The sequence below is a fragment of the Hippoglossus stenolepis genome, chromosome 13 (assembly GCF_022539355.2).
Source record: "Hippoglossus stenolepis isolate QCI-W04-F060 chromosome 13, HSTE1.2, whole genome shotgun sequence".
NCBI lineage: Eukaryota > Metazoa > Chordata > Actinopteri > Pleuronectiformes > Pleuronectidae > Hippoglossus > Hippoglossus stenolepis.
This window is the reverse complement of record NC_061495.1, coordinates 3,970,940-3,990,640: the sequence shown is the minus strand read 5'-3', so window position 1 is coordinate 3,990,640 and position 19,701 is coordinate 3,970,940. Positions and strand designations below refer to the sequence as shown.

Sequence of the window (19,701 nt, the reverse complement as noted above, 5' to 3'; positions counted from 1 at the left end):
TAAAAGGCTTTTTTAAACTCTGTTTTCTAGACGTGGGGACTTCAGTTCATTTGTCAGACACTAATCTCCTGAATCTGAACCTTAGAATTCCGTCAGTTCAGTCGTTACAAAAACAACCATTCAGAAGCTTTTCTTTTTCCCCCATCGGTCCTGTACAGCAGGCGGTTCTCTGTTCTGTCCAGAGACCAAATGGCAGAATCAGGCAAAGTGAGGATTGATGGCCCTGACAGACATTACTTCATGGTCTCAGACTACAGTTGCATTCAACCACGTTGTACCTGCCAAAGTAACTCTGCAATTTAGGTATATTTCTTAGAAAATGTTACTGTTGTGGATGTGGAAAGAATGTTTAAATAATTAAAAACAGAAAGGTGAACTGAACAAGTCAAAGGTCAAGGTCAGCCTGACATCACAACATAGCTCCACAGGGTCTAAGTCAACACTCACTTGTTTCGGAGCTGCGGTTCATCCAGGCCATAATAACTTCGGTTCTCCAAGTCGGTGACACAATTATGTTGACGACCCACCACTCGAAAAAAAACATAATTAGGCTGCATAGAGAAGCAGAGTAATTTGTTCCTGCTGTTCCTCCAGAGCCCGGTTGGGCCACATCACTGACACTCGGCACTGACTTTAAAATTCCGAAGGAAAGATCTGGTTTTTCTATAGATCTGCTTCGAGTTAAGCCTGTGATGCCGAGTCAGTTGTAATTGTGTTTGTCATATAAGCTCAGCGCTGAAATGAACTTAAATGCAATCCATCTTCTATCAATAAAAAATTGGATGCTTGTGGGTGTGATGATAAATCTAGTGCAGAAAATAGCTTGTTGCAACTCCACTGCATATCTGCATTAAAATGTTTTTTATCTGAAACACACAAATAAACCAAAACCACAATCAATCGTCCCGGGAGACTCCAGCTGTGGACTCTGTTGTTTGTCAGTCAGCAGGTAACATGGGAGCAGATAGGACCCTGTCAGTGGCATCAGAATGTTTACCCACTGACATCCAGGTTCTGATGCTTCAAGCTGTCTCCTTCCAAGGGTCATTTTGGATTTCACTGGTCAACAAACAGAGCTGTTGTTAGAATGGTGATATATGTCACATACGGGCTGCTGTTTACATACTTGGCCTTGCCCGGGATCTTACTCGGGGATTTAGCTTTCCGATGTCCGAGTTGCACCGCGGAGCGCTTGGCGGCGTGCCCCAAAGTCACGGCGCTATGTGCAGAAATAGTGAGGGAGCCCGGCTGTGGCTGCTGTCCAATGTGTGCCAGAGTGGAGGGGGAGCTGTGCGGGGTCTACACAACGCGGTGCTCCAGTGGCCTGAGGTGCTACCCGAGCTCAGGGGCCGACTTACCTTTGCAGCAGCTCATCCAGGGTTTAGGTCGATGTGGACAGAAGGTGGAATTAGATGTCACACCATGTCTGAACCACCAGGAAGCAACAAATGGTAAGTTCTCTTCCTTCGTGTTGTATATTCACCCGATTCTGCATCAGCTCTACTAAGTGTCTTTTAGTTCACTGTTTAGGCCTCATGACCCACAAGCTCTGACACATGTTGTGTGCGTTACTGTAGAGCCAGATGTTTCCCTCAGGAGTTGGTGGAGATCGAAACGGAGCTAGAAGGACAGTGCAAAAATGGGACTAACAAATTGCTAACATGTTTGCAACAGCAACATTATAAGTCACATGATCGGCTTTCAGCATCTTGTCCCCGCCCATAAGGGGTGTTCAGCTGCAACATGACACTTCACCACTAGATGTCACTACATTCTACACACTGCAGCTTTAAGTCTTTGTATTGATTTTAATGTTTTCTTTCTTCCCCCCCCCCTAAAATAAACCAAATGGAACTCATATGGTTTCCATAAATAAAACACTCTCACTCACTGTCAGGGTCAAAGTACGTTTAGGCCTTTATCGTTAATATAACCCCAAAAAATAACGTAAAGTGATGTCAAACCTGTTATGACTCCGTCTTCACTCTTTCAGTTACAATGCAAGTCTGTAACTGTTGATGAAAGGATGAACATCAAAGTGTGTTTGAGGTCATGATATTGTGTTACTCTTTAAAAGTGTGTGATGTTAGACTACAGTACTGAATATGTGGAAGCCTCTTTAATAGATTGTACGACTGGTCCTCTGCCAGGTGCTTTTATTCTGTAATTTAACACAGACAAGCCAGTTTTGACCCGTCATCATATTTGGTTATGACGGTCAATCAATAACCTTAGAATAAGGGAGTTACACAGAAAGCTTCCCACTGAGTCTAAACAATATTTCTCACTGCTGGACTCTTTTTATGTCTTCTACATCAAACACATTCATTCACAACAAGGACTCGACAGAAATGACCCAGGAATCCTGCAGGGGACATAGACCTGTTTCTGCTTCGCTCTCCCACGTTATAGTTATATTAGGGTGAAAAGGTCTCTATTGATTCCCTGAAAATGAATGTTGACATATGCGATGTGTTTGGCAGGCGGGGGAGGCCCACATCTGTCGGCGCAAACAAGTAGTATCCTTACAATGAACCCGTAGCATGTTTGTGACCCACGTATCCTCAGAGCTCTGCTATTGGGGGGGCCAATAGGAGGATTAATGGCACAATAGATAAAATAACTTACAAGCAGTGTATGGAAGATGAACTCCACAACAGATTCTCCTCAGAAAGGTGTTGGGGAAAAGCTGCAGGTGACCATGGCAACCTGATTTCTTCTCCTTTCCTCCATAAGGAATGTGCTTGAAATATTTCCTGACTTGAAAAAGAGCAGAGGTGATTTTTGTTTCCCCCTGCACGAATCTTCATTTGGTTTAAGTAACCACAGACTTCGAGGGTTTTGGTGGGAGAGGCTTGTAACAACAGACCTGATTCCATCCTCAGTATATTAAGCTAAGCCCGACGGACCCGTCTGTGCTCTCCGCTCAGATTTACCGTCTCTGGTGTTCAAACCAGTTCGAGCACATGAAGAAAAAGCTGAAAGTGAGTGTCAGTCGAAAGTGCGGTTTGCCCTCAGTTCGCTGTGTTGTGCTTGGCTTTTCGAGCATGAGTAACTGCTGGCCGTCAGATGTCAACATCTGCCTCCTTTGTACCTATTAAAATGCACATTTTGACTTTCATTTTCTGGAGTTCTGTTGTGGTTATTCGGTGTGATGCCGAGTTCAGATGGAAAGATCCTCACTAAACTGAAGTAAACAACACTGAAGCCTGAGAAAACAGTCCAGAGTTCACATAAACCACCGCAGCTCGCACACATCACATCGTCTTTCACATTTTGACATCGTTTTGTGCTTCTACACTGCTGATCTCATAGACGTAGCATTTACCACCTCCGCTCCCGCTCCACCTCCCGTGCTTTTACCAATTTCCACATGGCAAATGTGACAGAGAACGGCAACGCTGATGTTTGAAATCCATGGCTTTGGTTCTTCCAATCTGAACATGTGGCACATCATCTGCAGTGTTTCCAGTTCAGCTATTTTTGTAATGGGAGTGGACTCTCAGTCATGGTTCAGGGAGGTTTCAGCCTGGTGACAAGTGTGAGCTGAAATCCCCCAAATAATCTAAATGTTTCTCTTCCTTCATGTCCTGGACAAAGAGGATGAACTGAAAATGAACCTCTCATGAGATCAGTGGTGTGGAGCATCTGTCAGTGACATGGATGTGTCATTAATCAACATATGTATTTGCCATGAACAGTTCATCAGTCACTCTGAGTCCATACTGTAGCTGTGGCTCAGGGGGTAGAGCGGGTTGTCCTCTTACCAGAGGTTTGGCGGTTAGATCCCAGTCTTTCCCCATTCCGCTTGCCTTAGTGTCCTTGGGCAAGATACTGAACCCCAAATTGCCTGTCTCTGTCCGTCTATCAGTAAGTGTGAATGTCATCGGGTGTCTTTAAATCTACCACTTGAAAAGTAAGCAAAAAATATGTTTGTATTAACAAATACGTTATTATCCATTTACATATTTGGGGTAGAGGCACTGTTAGTGAGAGAGGGGAAATAGAAATTGCACTTGTAATGGTTTGAATATCAGGGACTCTGATCCATGTCTGTCTCAGGGATCTCCACTGGATATGACTTCCCTCACTTCTTCTTTTAGATGTTTTAAATTATATCCAAGTACACTACACAACTGCCAGAGGAAGCTGAAACAAAACCTCAGACGGGAGAGAGCAGTAATAAGCTTGTTTAAAAATGTATTCCCTGAAAGTGTTAATGTGTGAGTGAGTTAAAAAACCTAGAAGCCAGATTTAAGGTAAAAATCTCCAGCTCAGTACTTCTAGTCTCAAATGATTATTATTTATGATGTTGACCATGTAATGTTGCCATGGAATCCAGACCTGGAAGCTGTTTGACAGTGACTTTGGCGAGTTGACACGTTAAAAGTGCAGAGTCCAAAACCAATCTGGCATTTTATCCAAATGTGTCACGGGTCTCCGAGAAGGCAGCCAAGAGGCAGGAGGAAAAGTCAAGAGTCTGAACTTGTGCTTCTACAGGGCGACGAAAAAACCCAAGCAAGCAGGGAAACAAAGGTCAAAGGGCAGAGCTGAGGCAAAATCCAGAAGACACAGGCGAGGTCACGATCGTGATCGAAACGTTCAGTATACTGGAGAGGTAATGAGGGAATGGGAAACGTCAGCAGGTGAGTGGGGAGTGGTGCAGTCTGAAGTGACAGCAGATTTCAAACAACTGGAATGATTTAAAGTTTGGATAAAGTACAGAAGTACGACTGGTCTTTCGGGGAATTCCATACCAATCCAGTTGCCTATATTGAGAACCGATAGAGGAGGTAGTCTGCCCCTTGTGTACGGAGGGTGTGGAGGTCTGGTGGTGGACTAGGTGGTATTAATCTGTCCACCTCTGACCTCTCCTCCTAAAGGTCCGACTGCCTGTAGCCACTCTCTGAGCTCAGTGCTGGCTCCGGGCTCTCGTCGTGCCCTGGGCCCGTTCCGGCTGCTGGATGCTCTGCTATCTGTGGAGCATGAGCGCTCTCTTGTGGGGTCCGTTGGTTGTCTTGGTGAAGCAGCTCTCTCACTTGTCTGTAGGGATGTGGCCACTGAAATACAAATGTTCTCCCTTCCTGCTCTCAGCTAACTTCTTGTTGTCCTGTCCACACTTCACTTCCTGTGATGCTCGATGCTGTTACAGCCACAGAATGACTTTAGTATGTTGTCCTGTTGGATGCTCATATTGTGTTTCCTGACTCTGGGTTAAACGGCTGCTCAAGGACAAACCAACAGCAGCTGAGGTGGAGCTCCACATCATGACTGGAGAATTGGCCTGTCCAGAACTTATGATTTACATTGAAACGGTATTCAACATTAACTAGTTGCTTATCAGCATGTTGGCTCTCAATTAGTCGTTATAAAGCAGCTATTTCTAATCATTTCTAATGAAAAAGTTACATGACTTACTATGTGAATACTTTTTGGTTATTATGGGCCTTATTAGGTTGTAGCACAACAAGAAAAAGCCATTCATCCTCAGTAACACGTATGAAATGTTGTCTATTCTTATGTAACATACCATAACTCTCCCCTGTATAATCCTATTTGTACTTCTGTACATGCCCCTGTCTGTCACCTTTCCACCTGATGTCCATGGTCCAACTGTCTCTGTTGCCCTGCAGCTCATCCTCCACTGAGACGTCCTCTTCCTCCTTTATTCACCGACTGGAGTCGTTAATTACTTTATGTAGATGTGAGTGCACATAGTATGTGGGCACATGGATGTGTGCACATCCACAGGAAATGGTGAAGCTATTAGAGGTCACTCGGGGGACTGCATGCTGGCGCCTGTAGTCCCGCTGAGGTGTAAATAGGAAACCTAACAGTTTGTGTTGAAAAGTCACATGATTTATGATATGATAACAATTTACTGTCAGAACAGATACATGAGTAAAGAATGGCTGAAGTACATTTACTCAATTACTCTGTACAATTCTAAGGTACTTATACTTTGACTCGACACATTAGTTTTAAAAGTTCAGATTACGATTTACAAAGAATGGAAATGTATATATAATTACATATATATATATATATATTCATTTATGGAGAAATAAAACTCATATAGATTTTGTAAAAGTTCGTCACCTTGACTTTAGAGTAAACTTACTGTCTCTCAAGTCTGACGAATGCTGTAGTGGTGCCACTTGGCAACAGTTGTCCCTTTAAACTACAAAGGCAACTTCATTTTGTTCACAGACACACACACACACACAGACACACACACACACACGGCCACATGGAAGCATAGAAACATGAAGAGTTGAAAGAAATCGCTAACAGTGAAAAAGGTTTGAGGGGAATCTCTGGCTAAAATCTGCATTATTCAATTTCTGTGTGTACAGTTGCCAGCAGCGCGGCGTTTGAAGTGGTCGAGCCTTGTGAGAGGAACCCTTTGCACTGACAATGGCTTGAAGTACTCCGAGGCCACTTTCCTCGGCCACGGGGGCTCGGTGAATTGTTTGAGGCCCGGCTCCAGCGTATAAGATAACAGGGCAAATACATTAATGCTACGCAACTGTGGAAAGACATTACTCATGCCGGCGCTGTGAGAGAACTGTGAAAGCATTGCTCAAAAGGCAACACTTAGCGCCAGCGCTCCCAGCAGCTCGAGACAGGTAGTTTCTATGGTGCTGAAGAGAGAATCAACAACACACTATGTGGATGACAGCTGTTGGCTTAAGACGTGTTTTCTCTTCTCCGTGAAACATGCTGTCATGAGTTTTTCTAGGTGTCTATAGAAAACAAGGTCTTAAAGACAACTATAGAAAAACCTTTACAATCCGTCTATATTTACATCGCGGTTAGCTTGACAACAATACAGCGCTTTCTGTTGCCTCATCATACAAACAGGTTTTAATCCGATATACAACCAGGATAAAATGAAAAGCTCTAACTCTGTCTATTGCATCAGACTATATGGGAGATTCTATCACTGTTTATGGACGAGTGAACATCTTAACACAACTTAACCATAATTCTAGGCTTGCAAGCTCAAACAGAGTTTGGACTTTATGACTTTTAACCATAGCTGACAATCTGTAGTGATTATAGTCAATTTGCTTAAATCCTCAAGTCTTAAACAAGGTATCAACAAGGATGTTATGATTTTCAGTCAGCTTGAAATCTGCCTTGACGATCAGACTGTCCAGTGTTTTCTTCCCACAGAGAAATATCTCATCAAACACTTAATCAAGCACAATGTCTCCTACTAAACCTGGATATCACCTGAATAAACCAGTTTATATGTCTACAGCTGCTTTTTGATTTGTAAAATTATGAGAATAATTCTTCTGGTTAGAGGACAACTCTCACTCTTACCCCCTGAGCCACAGCCGCCCCAAGATGGCTTCAACTGTGGTGTCTTCACTGTGACTTTGCTGCCGGCAACATTAAGTAATTTCTACTCGTGCAGAAGTCTTTGTGGCCACATTTCTTGAAACAATCCAAAACTGCACTGAAAAAACGAAAAACATTTTCCAAACTCACCAGGAAAGTTGCCACAATAAGGGCTAAAGGCTTAACGTGACATGTACGACAGTTTTTGTGTTAAACTACAATTACTTAGTTTAACCTTTTTGACACCGGGCAGAATGTGCACTGAAGTCTACGTGCACAGACACGCGAGAACATGCACAGAATCATTTCAGTTGGTGCCACAGTGTGTGTAAACGCAGCTCTGGACACATTGTGACATCACAGACTCGAGCACAGAACACACACAGAAACCTACAGAGGAATCAGTGGCCAGAAATATAATGAAAATAAAAAGCAACTGTTAAAAGCAATTACATTATTGAAAGTTGAACATATTGACGTATTGACCTCTAGGTGTCAACAAGTCTGCACCAGGTAAAAGAAAGGACAGTTTGATTGGGTCTAAAATGTCTTTCTCTTAAAGTTTGAAGAGAATTTTGAAGGATGTTTCATGAACACGATTATAACACGAAAGATTTTTAAGCACAAGTAATTTCTACCAGTGCAGACGTTTCTAAATTGTGGATATTTAAACTGCACTGAAAACAAATGACATTTTCTCAACTCACTGGCAAAGACAGTTTTTTTGTTGAAGCTTAAACACGTGGCAGAATGTGAACTGAAACTCGTGTGCACAGGTGAACAGCAACACGCACAGAAGTGTCAGAGTCATAGTTTGTGTAGGCAGCTCTGGAGATTTGCTGGGGGGGGCCTTTCTCTCTCGGGAATGATTTACATCCCCAGGTTTTGACAGTGCTAATTACACACACACACACACACACACACACACACACACACACACACACACACACACACACACACCCTAGGTTATTTCCCCACCCCCTCCACAAAAAAAAAAAACTTTACTCAGCAAGAAAATCTTCATCTGACACGTTTCATCATGAGTCTGGAACTGAGTAAAGACCTGGAACTTGTTCTTTGAAGCAAGTTTAACTTCACCCAGGATATTATTGTTTTATAACTTTGGTCCTTTCTGATAACCTGAAGCACGAAGCTGGAAATCAACTGTCTCTGTCAACCCTGGGGTTTCCTTCCAACCTTTGAGGGCATTATCATCATTAATTATAAACGACATTGTTAGAAGCACAAATTAATCACTAAGGTTTATTTCAAGTAAAGAAATAGAAATCAAGCGGTTTCAACAATCAGTGTAATCATGGGGGGGGGGGTTGATCAGCATCAGTGGTGTGTGACGGTGTGTTGACTGATGTACGGTGCGTTGTTGTGGTGTGGAAATGAAGTAACAAAAACAAACAGTGCAGGCAGCAGTGGTCGCGTGGTGAGAGAGGGAGAGAGAGAGACACTCTGACAACTGAAGGATCTGCTTTTATAACCAGCAACACTGGCCAGGTGCTCCCAGTTAGAATGATTCCCATTTGCTCCTCCCAGTCAAGGTCCTGAAAGAGACAAACTGTTATGAAACACATGGGGATGGGCGGTACTTATGATACATGTATTTAAAATACGTACTTGAAATACAAATCAGTATTTTGTAATTTGTATTTGATAGGTTTGCTGAGAATGGAAGGGTTCAGCATGAGTTGCCATGGTGATTTACAAGTGCTCCAGCTTTCAAGGTCTGTGTTTGAGCCTCAGAGTTCAACCTCAAGTAACCTCAACAACCACAGTTCCTGCTTTCGTAGTGTTGGCCCCAGGACCAGGACTTGTAACAACTAAGATCAGCCTGTTTAATGTGAATCCTGTGTCACAATTACAATCCTCCGTGACCTTCTGAGTCCACGTGCATCGTGCTCTGCCTGCTTCTGCTCTGAATGAACCTGTTGGCCTGTTGTCTGTGTCTCTTCCCTCCGCACCACATGCTGCTGAACAAGTGGCTGGATCTCATAATGTTATAAACCTAAATGATCTGGATGTAGAAGAGGTCTCAGCAGGTCTGTTCACACAGTCACTACGGTAATTACAGCCATTGCAACGCCTGACTGTCCAGTGTGATATGAGGTATGAGGGACACAGGATGCCTTGAGGACACAGTGTGTCTTTGTCTTCTAATTCCAGGATTAAAATGGCTTATAAAAGGAAAAAGGCCTGTTATTAGAAAAATATTTTACTTTTAATAGCAAGCTTGTGATTAAAGAATAGGTAAATGTAGAGAATGTGTCTGTGTGGGTGTGTGGGTGTGTGTGTGTGTGGGTGTGTGTGGGTGTGTGTGTGGGTGTGGGTGTGTAAAACATCTGCCAATTAAATACATACCTAGAAGCAGGATACAGATTACTGTCATGCTCAGAAAACAGACTCTGAAGGAGGATTTCCAAGAACCTGCAATTATCGAATGTCACACAGGGATTAAAAGCAGAAACGCTGACATAGCTTTGAAAAGCTTCGGACCCGGTCTGTTTCCACGGAGGCAGATGTTTTCGTACGCCTGACTTTTATTTGTGTGTTTATTCGTTGCAGAGGTGCACGGGACTGAGAACCCACTCACCAAGAGACCCGCCATAGACGCCTGGTACTGGCAGGAGTCGGCCAGGAAGCAGCACTTGAACGAGCGCAAATCCAAGATGAGGATAAACCAGCTGGAGGACCCGCGGCCCCCGAGAGTGTCTCAGGTCAGGACTCAGGCCTTCAGACCTCAATGAGGGACACTGCAGGGAATAATCTTCTCACAAATTACACATCAGATATCGTAGGCACTGAAAGGTTTCGTGGAATATGATGTTGCATGAACTTTTGGCCCCAGTTTTACAGTACATGGCAAAGTGCAGTAAAACCCTCAGTTCCTCCTACGAGCTGTGTGAGCAGCGGTGGTGCAACACTGCCCTCCTCTGGGCACCCTTCCATTCAGACAAACATGTTTATGTGCACAGATACGCACTTCTCATCACTTCTTATCACTTCTTATGGCCTTGAATTCATCCTTGGAGACTTAATTTAACCGTACTGATGCCCACTATTCACCCAACTCCACGACTTTACCCTGATTTTAGCAAAAGCCAAGGTTAACAGAACACATTTGTGCAACTGTTGTGTTTAATGTAATTGTTGCATCCAATTGTTGAGCAGAATATTGTCAGTAATTCAAGAATTGATGAGAATACACTGAAATCAGATCATTTGGCAATAAAAGTCAGAATCTGAAATACTAACTACACACACACACACACATATATAATACTTCTGAGAATTTATTGACATCTTTCTAATTATGTCGACCTCTGGGAGGACAAGCCGCATTCAGCTGGAGTCTTAGCTTGAGTAGCTGCACATAATGAGCATCTTCATAATGAGAAGTGTTGTTGTTTTGCGCGCTCCACAATGGAATGTGTGTTGGCAGTTCGGTGCAATCTATACAGTAGATTCCAGCCCCATTCTCTCACATTCACCCAAACAATTTCACAGTCTCAAAGGCAGCGTCGCAAAAAATAATAACAGTTCCTGGAACCTCCTTAATGGGTCGGCGTAGAAACACAGATATTCTTTCTGTTTCATGCAAATGAGCTTGGACGCGCAGGGCCGCGCCGAGGAGGCCCACGTACGTCTCAACGTGGACAAACAATGATATGCATTTGCTCATTTTCTCCCTCACTTAACTCCCTCGGTTTGCAGCAAAACAAACCCAAACAAAACAAGGAGAAATCATAAGCCGTCGAGCACAAAACAATAGTAAAGATCATTAGAAGCAACAAAAGAGAGAATGCAGTGGAAGGAGTTGTGCAGCTGGGCAGGCGGGGGGGGGGTTCAGACAGCTGGTGTCAAGCATGGATGCACCTCGTTGTGGGTGGCCATGTGAGGTCAAACACTGTCGAGCGCATACCTCGCTGTCAGAGCCGGGGTCGTGTCACTTTTGCAACACGAATACCTTTAATACGTACAGATTGGTTTTCAGATAGAGCCTCTTTTTGCTTTACGTTGATGTTTTCATGCAAACACGCCGTCTCGTCGGAAGTTGAACCATCGCACCCTTTTTTTAAAACTTAACTCTGACACTAAAGTATGATCTGTGTAATCAAGCAACAAAAAAACAAATCTCTGTTCATGGACAACAGGCTCTGCAGACATAACGTTTTCATTGTAGTAGAAGTGTCATTAAAGTAGAAAACAGTAAATGTTCCATATTCAAGATGTCAAACATTAATATAACAGCCAAAAACTGTTTTATGTTACGACAAAGTGAATTTACTTTTATTTTTTAGGTCACTCTAACTTTTTAGGTCACTGCAACTTCAATTTTTGAAACAATGGTATTGTTAAGCCCATTTTGTAACTTCTATATTACAGTTTATTTTGTTTGTTGTACTTTTCTGTGCTTTTAATTTGCTTCCTTTAGTAAATTAAGACTTGACTCCTTTTATTGTTTTGTCTTGGACAGCACTTTGTGTCTCTGTTTGAGAAGAAGTGATGTCACCAGACCTCTGTGGCCTGTTCCATCATCTCAGCCAAGCAGCTTCTTGTACTATTGAACCATGCAGATAAATATTTTCACACAGTATTTGATTTATATCCTTAAACGCCTCAAACTGGATCCAGAGCCTTGCAGTTTTGTTTCTGAAAGTGCTGTTCTTGCAAAAAACAGATACCTCACATGTATTGGAGCCAGGAAGCAGATACTGAGGTGTGGATTGATGTGGGTCTTTATTATTAGAGACAGAGAGAAGCAAGGAGACAAAAACTGAGAGAGAGAGAGAGTGTAAGAGAGAGAGAGAGAGAGAGAGAGAGAGAGAGAGAGAGAGAGAGAGAGAGAGAGAGAGAGAGAGAGTCCCAGTGAGAAGGAGAGAATACTATTCATCCATATGTTCAGATGTCTGATAAGGTTTGTGGCAGACTGCGCCTCCTCCTGCTCCTCTTTCTCATCCTCAGCCAACTAATCATAAGACTGGACCCCTTTGATCCCACTGGCAGACTGGTGCAGTGTGTGTGTGTGTGTGTGTGTGTGTGTGTGTGTGTGTGTGTGTGTGTGTGTGTGTGTGTGTGTGTGTGGCCGTGCCCACCTGCTGAGTTACACAGTATAGCCACTCATGTTCCACTTCACTCCTCACATCCATAATATCGGCTGAACTTGCCTCACTGCACCTCATAAAACAAGTTAGCTGTAAATGTGCATATTTGTGACATTTCAACAGGACACACAGAAGCATTTTATTCTGCCGTTCTTTTTTCTTAGCGTATTTCTTGCCTCCTCTTTATGACTTTTAGTTCTTTTCCCCTCTGACCGTGTTTGTGAATCTGCCTCTAGTGCCCTGTCGTCATCAGTGTGAAGAGTTGGCGTCCGTTTGAATAACCGTCACCTTCTCTGTCCCGTCCCCTCAGAGTGCCTGTCAGCAGGAGCTGGACATGGTCTTAGAGGAGATCTCCAAAATGACCTCTGAGGACAACAGAGGCCCACTGGAGGACCTGTACGGGCTCAAGTTTCCAAACTGCGACAGACATGGATTGTACAACCTCAAACAGGTGAGCCCCGGACCGTGCACTGGTCCCACCACACAAACCAGCTCTGTTTGTCGAGTCAGCTGTTTAGAGGGAGCGGCATCAGAGACAATAGACCCCAGTGAGTCCAAGGTAAACACAATTCACCCCTGAAACAGAGAACCATTTAGTATTTAGTGTGTTAACCTAACATTGGGAAATACGCCATTAAATTAAAATATAATAAGTACGAAACTTTTCCTGAGCTGCAAGAGGAAGACTTAACAAATTGAAATAGAATCTGGGAAAATGTTTTTTGGACTGAAACGATGACTGGCTGAAACTGAAGTGTTTGGGAAGAACATGCGGCACATGGTGTGAAAAGGGCAACGCATACCGATGTGAAAACATCATCCCAGCAGCGAAGCAGGGTGGAGGGAGCATCGTGTGCTGGAGCTGCTTCTCTTGGTCTGAACAGCTCTGAGGGGGAAATGACTTCCAGAGTCTGTCAAGGTATCACACAGGATAACATCCGGGTGGCCTTCAGCCAGCTGAGGCTCAGTCGGACAGCGACTCTAAACACTGAAGTGATTCTACTACAGGATGACTGCAAAGTAAGAAAATCCTTTAGAGCCCGAACTCAGCATTGATACAGAATCTGTTGGACGACCTGGAGAGACGTCCTGAAAACGTCACTGTGCTGAAACCGTAGGAAGAATTCCCCCTGAAGGTTTGGGTCTGACCAGCAGCTATAGTCGAGGAGCTAAATTGAAGTTACTGTTGCCAGGGAAGACGAGACTGGGATACAACACACCACAGATTATAATTGTGTTGCTTGTTTGTCTATACTTGTGACTAAGATGAAGATCAGAAGACATTTCATGACCAATTCATGTATAAAAAAAAAAAGGTTATTCCCAGCACTTGTTGTGCAGATGTGCATCATGGAGACCTTCAGAACTTTTATGCCCAGTGTTTCCAGAGAAACCCTAAAGCAACACCGCGTAACTACTGAGCAAATACACAAAGCAAATGAGTAGAGAAAAAACAAAGCCTATCAATTTCTTAACCAGAGCTCTGACTACATTGTCCCACACTTACACCCCCAGCTTCCTGAAACAGAAATGCTGCTACCGTGACAAATCCACCAAACTGTTCAGAATTCCCCGATATCAGCAGTGGACCTTTTTGCAATATGGCAGCCAGAGCACATCTAATAATCTAGAAACATTTGGCTTCTGAACCTGAATGTTGCAGGCCACTGGAAACTTGTAATTCAGATCCAGCTCCAGATGATGGATGATCCGTATCACATCCTTTTGCAAAATGAATTTTTCATGTTTTTCACGAATCACACGGCAAAAAACTATTGGCTGCTCTCTGAGGGTGGGAACTTCCACATATGTCACGGTGCTGGCCACACCCCTAGCCCGTGATGTCACAGCAGGTGTTTTCCATCCACTGTCCAAGACAAAGCACCTGCTGTGACATCACTCATTAGGATTTGGCCCCGGTCGCCCCCGTGGTCGACGGCTTCGTGGGCCCGTGGAGAGCGGCGCCGCGGAAACTCACTGGCGACTTACTGTTTCATGATGAAGTGAAACAAGAGCCCACAGACGCTGGAGTGGTTGCAGATGTCATCAGGTTGTTCTGGTAGTTGTTGTGAGTAGAATTATTGTGACCAGTGACTTTTGATGAAAAGGAAAAAAACGGTTTTGTTTTGCGAGCAGTAGCGTCGAGGATTATCGTTGCCTACACGTGTAACACATTTAAAGTTGGCCCCGGCTCCATGCGTCATGTTATTCCTCTTTCTTTTTCCTCTCTTGACCTCTCTCTGCGCTCGTCTCACCCACACTCTGACACACACTGTACATATCATTAGGTGCAGCTCTTCCTTGGATTTCCCCTCTGTTCTTTCAGTCTGAGTCACTCTCACACACACACACACACGTACATGTACACACACACACACACACGCACAAGTACACACACACACACTCTGAATTCTCTTGTATCGCCCTGGCAAAATCTTCCTGGCAAAATATGCACGGCCACCCCTCCCTCCTGCCACCACTCTGCACACAGCCACCCCTCCCTCTTTTTTTTTCATAAACTTTCACACCCTCCTCATCATCATCATCCCTTGCAGCCTGTTCTTAGACACACACACACACGCGCACGCACGCACACACACACACACACACACAAATGTGTGAGAGATGTTGTCATCGAGAATGAGGCAACAAGCTTCTGAGCTCAAGGTTACAAGGCAATAAAACTGTTTGGCGTACATCATGGGAAGACTTTCGTTAAGCTGAGGAATGAGCCCAGCTTCCGACCGGGGGCTAGAGTCTGAACTCTGCTCATCCATAGAAATCAGACAGTGGAGGACAAACAAGGTCACATATCCAGCGTTTAGTCTTACGAGGATAGTAGAGCAGAAGAGAAGACTTGAAAAGGAGCCACAGTTTCTTAAAGCAGGGCTCTCAACCACTCGGCCAATTTTCATCACTGGTCACAAACAACAGCATTGTTTCGGACCGGAGTCCTCGGTTCCCAGGGAGGAACACTGTACCTCCTCAACACTCGGCTCCCTTTTGGAGTTGTCCCTCCTTGTCGCGCGGTAATTACTGTAACTGTCACTTTTTTTGTTCTTTTGCAGCGAAGGAAGAAAATGGAAAGTCTTTTCTTCGCCCCCGGCTCTTCGTTCTTTCCGCCGTCCCCTTCTCAGCCGCCCCGCGTGCGCAGCGTAAACTGTGTCCACTTCAATTACGACCTCATTTCTGAGTGGAGGGGGGCTCTGCGGGGGGGCCGGTCTACTGGCATGCCTCTGTGTGTGTTTGTGTGTGTGAATGTGTCTGTGTGAGTGTCTGTGATGGCATGTGTGTGGCTGTGGATGGGTTGTGGTTTGGGGGCATGAACTGAGGATGGGCTGTTATTGGGTGAGTGTTGTCCCACCCAAACCATGGCCCTCGCTCTCATCCAATGGCCCCCCGCCATCGGTAGCTACACACACACACACACATCTTGAGCCACCATACGCCATGCTTCATTAGTGCACCCCCCTGCTTCCCACTGTGCATCCTTACCCCTCCCTCCTTTTTTCCAGTGTTTTCCAACTTGTCTAGTTTGTGTTTTTCTTCCCCTCTCCCCAGTGCAACATGTCCACCCACGGCCAGCGGGGTGAGTGCTGGTGTGTTAACCCTTTAACCGGGGTCCAGATACCGACGACGCCTAAAGTCAGAGGGGACCCCAACTGTTACCAGTTCCAGGAGGAGATCAGAGAAATGCCCACCGCAGCCACCTCCCACTTATAAACCATGTGACGATGTTTCCTTCAAAACTCTGTCAGGATCTTTGTTATTGCCAGCGTGGTTCTATCAACATGTAAATAAAGTGAAAAGACGCCAAACCAGCAGCACGTTTTGTCTCTCGATGTTTTGTTTTTTTTATGACATTTCAATGTCACAGTGTTAATTTAACTAATATAAAAGTGTTCCCATGAACCCACACCTACCTGTGTCACTCAAGATGAATTACACATTACAGTTATAACACTGGAAACTGCTGCGGGGCAATCACCATTATTTATCACTGCTTTGTGTGCTGACACTGGTGTGTGTGTTTGTGTGTGTGTGTGTGTGTTTGTTTATGTTGCCGGGGTTACTAATGAAGTGTTGACATGAGGAGGGAATAGGATGGGTGGGTGGGGGGGGGATGACATTGACAAATGTGACACTAAGTAGGTAAAGGTGTCTATGAATAAACCAACCAACCTCACACACACCCACAAATACACACACAAACATACGCAATATGAATGTGTCATATTAACGTCAGCTTAACGTTCAAATGTATTTTGTCTGGACTGTAGATTTTTTTACTACGTATCCCGAGTGTCCGCAAGACTTAAAACACGATGAAAATGATGTAGTTTCGAGTTGAACATGAATGTCGGGGCCTGCGGACACTTGGATGACACCACACGAGCAGCATGGAGGCATGTTGTGGTTTTTTCTTTCTGTTGTTTTATTGCATCTGAAGAAGGACTCACCTTGGCTGTAGCACTGTTTACCCCTGAGACTCCAGAACTACCCCTTTAAAAATAGAAAATAATAAATCAGTGGATTGTTGTTCTGACTGAGATTCTGCATAATTCAGGGAGGGCACGTGTGAAGTCTTTACGTGATGCAGGCTGAGAACGTTCTGTGCTGAGCCCCGACTAAAAACAACACTTTGTTCAGGACCCTTTTCAAGGATCTGACCAGGAAGCGCATCATATGAGACCGCTCCTGACTGGCCTTGGCCATGCAACCCATTAGACATGCCAGTGCACCAGTTAGCCGAGCACCAGTCCAAGGGTGCAATTAATCATTCCGTGCAAAACACGAACGCTCCAACAGCTTTGTCCACTTTTTGTGACACACACAGAGTTTTTTTTTAATATATTTTTTTGTCTTATTAATGGCTTGTTTTTTTTTTTGGCGAGAAGTTTGTTTGAATTTTTGACAGCCTGGCCTGGTTGCACACATTTATCTTGGTTGTGCTTGGTAATTTGAGGCTGGCCTTCTACTGAGAACAAATCAAAACAAGTGTCTTTTGTCTTGGGTTTAGTAGATCAGGCACAATGGACTGAGGAGAGTTTAGCAGTTGGAACAGTATGGGTTAGTATCTGTGCTTGAGTGATTGTCTCGCCTCTCTTTCCTCTCTCTCTCTCGCTCTGTGTGTGTGTGTGTGTGTGTTTGTGTGCGTGCATGTGTGCAAAAGCACTCACGTGTATATTTGTGTTGATTCGCCCTACTTTCCCGACTACTATTTCTTCAGTTAGCATTCAACAGCTTCCGTTGATATGTTGATGGTCGGTCTGTGTCTAAGACTCACGGAAGCTCTACTTGTTGAATGTTAACAAAATAATTGTTGTTTTATCTTTGTTGAAATGACAAGGTGCTCCAATGTCAGCAGGAAGCGAGACAATAGATTCATTGAAAACGAAAAAAGCAGATTACTGTGTTTCACCGACGTAGAAAGGCTGAAGAAAACCTTCAATTCAAAAAACACACTGTAACGGATGTGATGGGACACAAGCAAACCAGGAGGTAAGACTTCAGCTTTATATAATGAGAGTGAAACAGTGCAGGCAATAAGTGCACATGTGCTCGTTAACACTTTCACTGCAAGTGCACTGACACTGAACCAGAGGCTGATTCAAAGATAAAAACCTTTATTCTATATTCAAATCACAGGTTATTATGATTTGACTTTTATTCTAATTGGTTAAAATACTGTTTTACCCATCAAAGTAATTGCAGGGATCTCAGAGGACTGTAGCATAGATGTGGCTCAAAGTTACTTCAGTTGTAAGTTTACTGCTCAGCCTCGTTTTCTCTTCCGAATAAGTTTCCCTCGTCTTGTATTTATTTACAATGTGCGGTTTCTAATCCAGGCTTAACTATTTGCAGTGACATAGCTGCATTTTAATTACTCATAATACCCCAAAGTTATGTTTTACAGTTAATTAGATGAGTACAAATTGAATAGAAGCCAGAAAAGACCAACAACAGAGTTCAGTACCTGAAGATGCTCTTCTTATGGCTCGTAGGACGTAAAGTAACAGTCTCTCTAAGTTAGTTTACTCAACATGCAGTTGTGATTCTCACAGTCACATCCGATCCGCGCTGAAGAACCCTCCATTTGGGATTACGGGTCTAAGTCCATCTTTGATGAAAGGGCTTGGACGAAAACCAGCAGACACTTGTCTGCCGTCTTCTACCACCAGCATCGGAGGATTCCCCGAGAAAGTCGTGTGATTTACTCTCAACTGCTGTAAATTCTTTTGTATCTCCTTTAATCTCCGTCCCAGTGATGAAGAGAACCGCCATCACCGCTCGAAGAGATGGTATTATACAAGAGCACAAGCAGTGATTTGCAAAGATCCCAATTATGCAGTGTAAACATCTGCATGCTATTTGTAAGCTTTTGTCTTGAAATAACCCCCATTATTTCTGAAAGTCGCTTTTAATGATAATCAGCCGTCGGCAAATCGATGTACAGGCAAGTAAGAGCGTCTCCAGGGCTTTTGTTTGTGACTGTACAACACTGATCGTTGGTTTAATCAAATTATTGTGTACACAGACGTGCAGAGGGGACGAGGATCGTACCTCTCTGCGGAGTGTGGAGGTCGGGGGATTAGAAAAGGGCTCTGCACAGCAGTTGGACTGTTTGGGGACGGGGTGAGGTGCGTGAGTTGACGTTAGATGAAGCCATCCAACGATGTTGGCCTAATTATGTAATAAAAGGGGCATAAATGCTTTGAAGTCCTAAGTGCAGTTGTCAGTTTCTTTGAAGGCAAAAAGTAATTGTCATGTTCACTGCCTCACAAATCAAATCTCGAACACGTGTTCCCTCCTCCCTGAAGTCAAAGTCTGTGCTGTCCCTGCCACATGCATGCACGCACACACACAGAGACACGCACACATACGCACACACACACACACGCGCACACACACTGAAACATACCACAACCTTTACGGCGGCCTTGATCTGCCATACAGGAACTGCTGGGCCCTCCACCCTTTCATGCCCTGCTTCAAATCACCGACATCTGCAGTTGGTCAAAGCCCCGAGGTCCCCAGGGAGAGATTTTGGTGGCCCCCCCCAAAAATGAAAAAGTCCCATTCTGTCGCTTCCTGGAATCCACGAGGGAATAAAAATGACCAGACACCGCTCGGTGGGGAAGCATGCAAACATCCCTTGGATCCCTTTAATATTCAGTCCTCGTGTGTGTTTGCTGCAGAAACTGAGAGCAACTAGCTCATCAGAAGTTGTATCAGT

General features: G+C 44.2%; 1 protein-coding gene across 1 annotated transcript; it reads left to right on the top strand.

Moving 5' to 3' along the window:
- Positions 1-1,023: 1,023 nt before the first annotated feature.
- Positions 1,024-16,288, top strand: LOC118120091 (insulin-like growth factor-binding protein 2-B). Its single transcript, XM_035174785.2, has 4 exons — positions 1,024-1,451; positions 9,925-10,076; positions 12,775-12,915; positions 16,026-16,288. Exons 1-4 carry the CDS (start codon positions 1,088-1,090, stop codon positions 16,185-16,187), a joined length of 819 nt encoding a protein of 272 aa, XP_035030676.1. The 5' UTR covers positions 1,024-1,087; the 3' UTR covers positions 16,188-16,288.
- Positions 16,289-19,701: the final 3,413 nt, after the last annotated feature.

Excerpts from the sequence above, each read along its gene's own strand:
- LOC118120091 (XM_035174785.2), top strand. The coding sequence starts at position 1,088 with ATGGTGATATATGTCACATACGGGCTGCTGTTTACATACTTGGCCTTG. Across the intron at positions 10,077-12,774 it reads GGCCCCCGAGAGTGTCTCAG|AGTGCCTGTCAGCAGGAGCT; the intron begins GTCAGGACTCAG and ends CCGTCCCCTCAG. Across the intron at positions 12,916-16,025 it reads GATTGTACAACCTCAAACAG|TGCAACATGTCCACCCACGG; the intron begins GTGAGCCCCGGA and ends CCCTCTCCCCAG.